A 2,958-nucleotide genomic window follows, 5' to 3' on the forward strand; every position below is an offset into this window, starting at 1 on the left:
TATCATTCTCTAATTTTACATTGTGGTGAACAGCTCCTTGTTTAGGAAAGTTCTCACACAGGTCAAATTAGCTCTTTCATTTGGCCTGTCAGTTGTAGAATGTCATAAGTTATGTGCCTGTGGAAGCCAATTTGGCCATTCCACAGTGAGGGAGTATGCACTGATGCAGTCACCCGTCCACTATGTCCCACCGGGGTGCCAGTGACTGGGCTGCTGAGGCGAAAGGAGTGGGATTGGTCTACAGTGGTCAACCTCCAGAGCGACCCCCCTTCATCCTCTCTCCCAGCCCAGTGAGGGTGCACGCCACCGAGGCACACACACCATGACCACGGGGCGTACGCCAGCCGAGACCAGGCTAGACCTGGAGGACATAGAGGAGCAGGAGGAGACCCCTCTGTGGGTCCCACCCCTGGGGATCCCTCCAGGCAGACACACTGCAGAGGGACTACTGGAGGAAGTAGTGGAGGTAGAGGCAGAGGAACCAGCCCAGGAGGAGGACTCCACCCACAGTGACACCAGGCTTCTGGTCAAGGACAGGGACCCAAGGGGAGTCAACAAGTGTCTAAAGGTAACTGACACACACAGCAGCACAGCCTGGTAAACAGCGAGGTAAAGTGGAGGTTTAGACAGACAGACAGCACTCTGTGGGAGATAAAAGCACTGTGTGTGTTTGCCCATACTCCACATACAGTACCACACATCCCCTGTCTGTTGACTCCAGATAATGGAAGGGGAGGTTTAAACACAGGGACGAAGTAAGAGAGACACTATGGAAACAATACCGTAATGATGTTCTGTGATACTCTGGTAATGTTATGGTTGAGATAGGAAGTAATTTGGAAGGATTTTGGTAGCATACATAGTGCTGTGTACACCATGAGCCGTTAATGGTAAACTTGTTATGTAATATACAATGTATACATTGTTCAGTGGTATGGATTAACTGCCTAGGATTTTATTGAGATGAGCACTCATTTATCTCAAAGCCCATATATTTAATGGTACACTGGACATAAATCTGGAGGCAATGGGGAGGGAGATCTGCCATCCAACGAAGTGGAATCTGAAGTTGGAAAGTGGTGTGTTGAGCGATATTGACCTCGTGTGGACACAGTTAGAACTGTGCCTTGTGTGTCATCTCAAAGATCAGTACTCCTCTCCCGCTGTGACCATATGAGTGATGTATCGCTGAAGCGTTACAGATTGGGCAATAGAAATGTAAAGGTAATTTCCGATTGAGCCAACATATGCAGCGTTTACCGTGAATGCAGTCTCTGCTAACGCGGCAACTTTGACTTAAAATTGTAATCATGTTGTGATGCTGAACTTCAGTGATACAGATTGAATAGAGCCTTCAGTCTCATTGTAATGTGGTTACTTCAGTAAGTGCTACAATACATATCTATGGTTCCCCTGCATCCAAGTTCTGAATGTTATTGGGGGGAAAATACCGAATTTATGGAGAACGTCCTTTTTCTCACCATCCCTATACATAGACCTTCACTAAAGCCCCATGCTAAAGAGAGCTCCCACCAGGCCATGCCCTGACTGACTGTAGACTGTGTCTCCTGAGGTGACCTTTGAGGACGTGATAGCAGAGCCCCCCTCGGTGCGGAGCTTCGATAAGGTGTGGCTGTGGAGCCACGCCCTATTTGAGGTGTCCCGTCTCTGGTGCTACCGGCTCATCTCCCTCCTCCTGGCCGTGCCCATCTCTCTGGTGGCAGGGATCCTCTTTGCTGTCCTCAGCTGCCTGCATATCTGGTGGGTCCTCTCACCTTTGAACTCCTCTGACGTGATCTATTCAATGTCTTCAGTTAGTGCTTAATGGAGTTTAATGATGTGCTTGTGGTTTAAATGCATGGTGTATAGTATAAAGGCTCTATTCAATCTGTATTGCGGAAGTTCATCTTTACAGCGTGATTTACATTTAAAGCAATGTTGCCACTTTAGCGGAGACTGCATTCACGGTAAATGCTGCATATGTCGGCTCAATCAGAAATTACCTTTAAATGTATATTGTGGAATCTGTAACGATTTAGCTTTACAGATTGAATAGAGCCCTAAATTATCTTAAAGAGACATTGACCTGGCCTGTTTATGCTCACTCTTTGTCTGTCTGTCTGTCTGTTTGTCTGTCTCCAGGCTGATCATGCCCTGTATGCAGCTCTTCCTGATCAACATGCACTGGGTTCAGACTGTGTGGGGCAGTGTATTGGACATCGCCATCGCCCCGTTCTTTAAGAGTATGGGGATGTGCTGCGGTAGCATCAACGTCCGACTGGCAAGGGACTGATGTTGGGCTCTGCCACCTTCTATGGGAGTGTGGAGGAAGTGGGCTGGTTGGGTTGACGCACACTACATATGAAGTGGTCGTTTGCAATCATGTCTCAATCTCAAAGAAAAATGATGTTGCTGCCTTCTACTCTGCAAAGAACAAATTGAAAAAAGTAGAACTTGTAATTTTTTTGTAAATATATTAAATTAAATTACATGAATTAGACAGTATCTAGAAATGATGTAATTTCTGTGTTTTCTATTTTGCTTAGTACATTCACAACTATAATTGGTTTAGGACTATCGTAGTCAATTTCATCTCTAAACCACAGTTTAAAAGAAAGTTGTTAGCAATTTAGATTAAACATAATGCAGCACACATACGTGCAAGTGCACACGCGCGCGCGCACACACACACACACACTCCACATTCCATATGCTGGTGTAAATGAAAAGTTCCTCCTGACAGCACAGATTATGTGGCCAGTGATGCATGTATACCCCCAGTTAAATAGGGGTGTGGAATTACATTTCCTCCACTGACTGGCCAATTCTCTTTCTGTCTCAGGAAAATATTGGATCAGGGTTTAAAAGTGAACGCTCTTTCTCTGTTCCAGCGTGATGTTTCCAAGAAGATTGGGGAAGCACTGCTGGTCTGATGTATCCTCTTAACCGAGATGCCGT

The 2,958-nt window shown here is 45.9% G+C and overlaps 1 protein-coding gene across 1 annotated transcript; it reads left to right on the forward strand.

Moving 5' to 3' along the window:
- Window positions 1-322: 322 nt before the first annotated feature.
- On the forward strand, window positions 323-2,293 carry LOC311138936 (caveolin-2-like; the record flags this gene model as incomplete). The annotated part of the gene is made up of 3 exons (XM_084173750.1): window positions 323-568; window positions 1,574-1,761; window positions 2,143-2,293. The coding sequence occupies 3 exons, from the start codon at window positions 323-325 to the stop codon at window positions 2,291-2,293; spliced, it is 585 nt and encodes a 194-aa protein (XP_084029876.1).
- Between the last annotated feature and the right edge of the window lie 665 nt (window positions 2,294-2,958).

Source organism: Coregonus lavaretus, assembly GCF_964263955.1.
Source record: "Coregonus lavaretus genome assembly, chromosome: 12".
NCBI lineage: Eukaryota > Metazoa > Chordata > Actinopteri > Salmoniformes > Salmonidae > Coregonus > Coregonus lavaretus.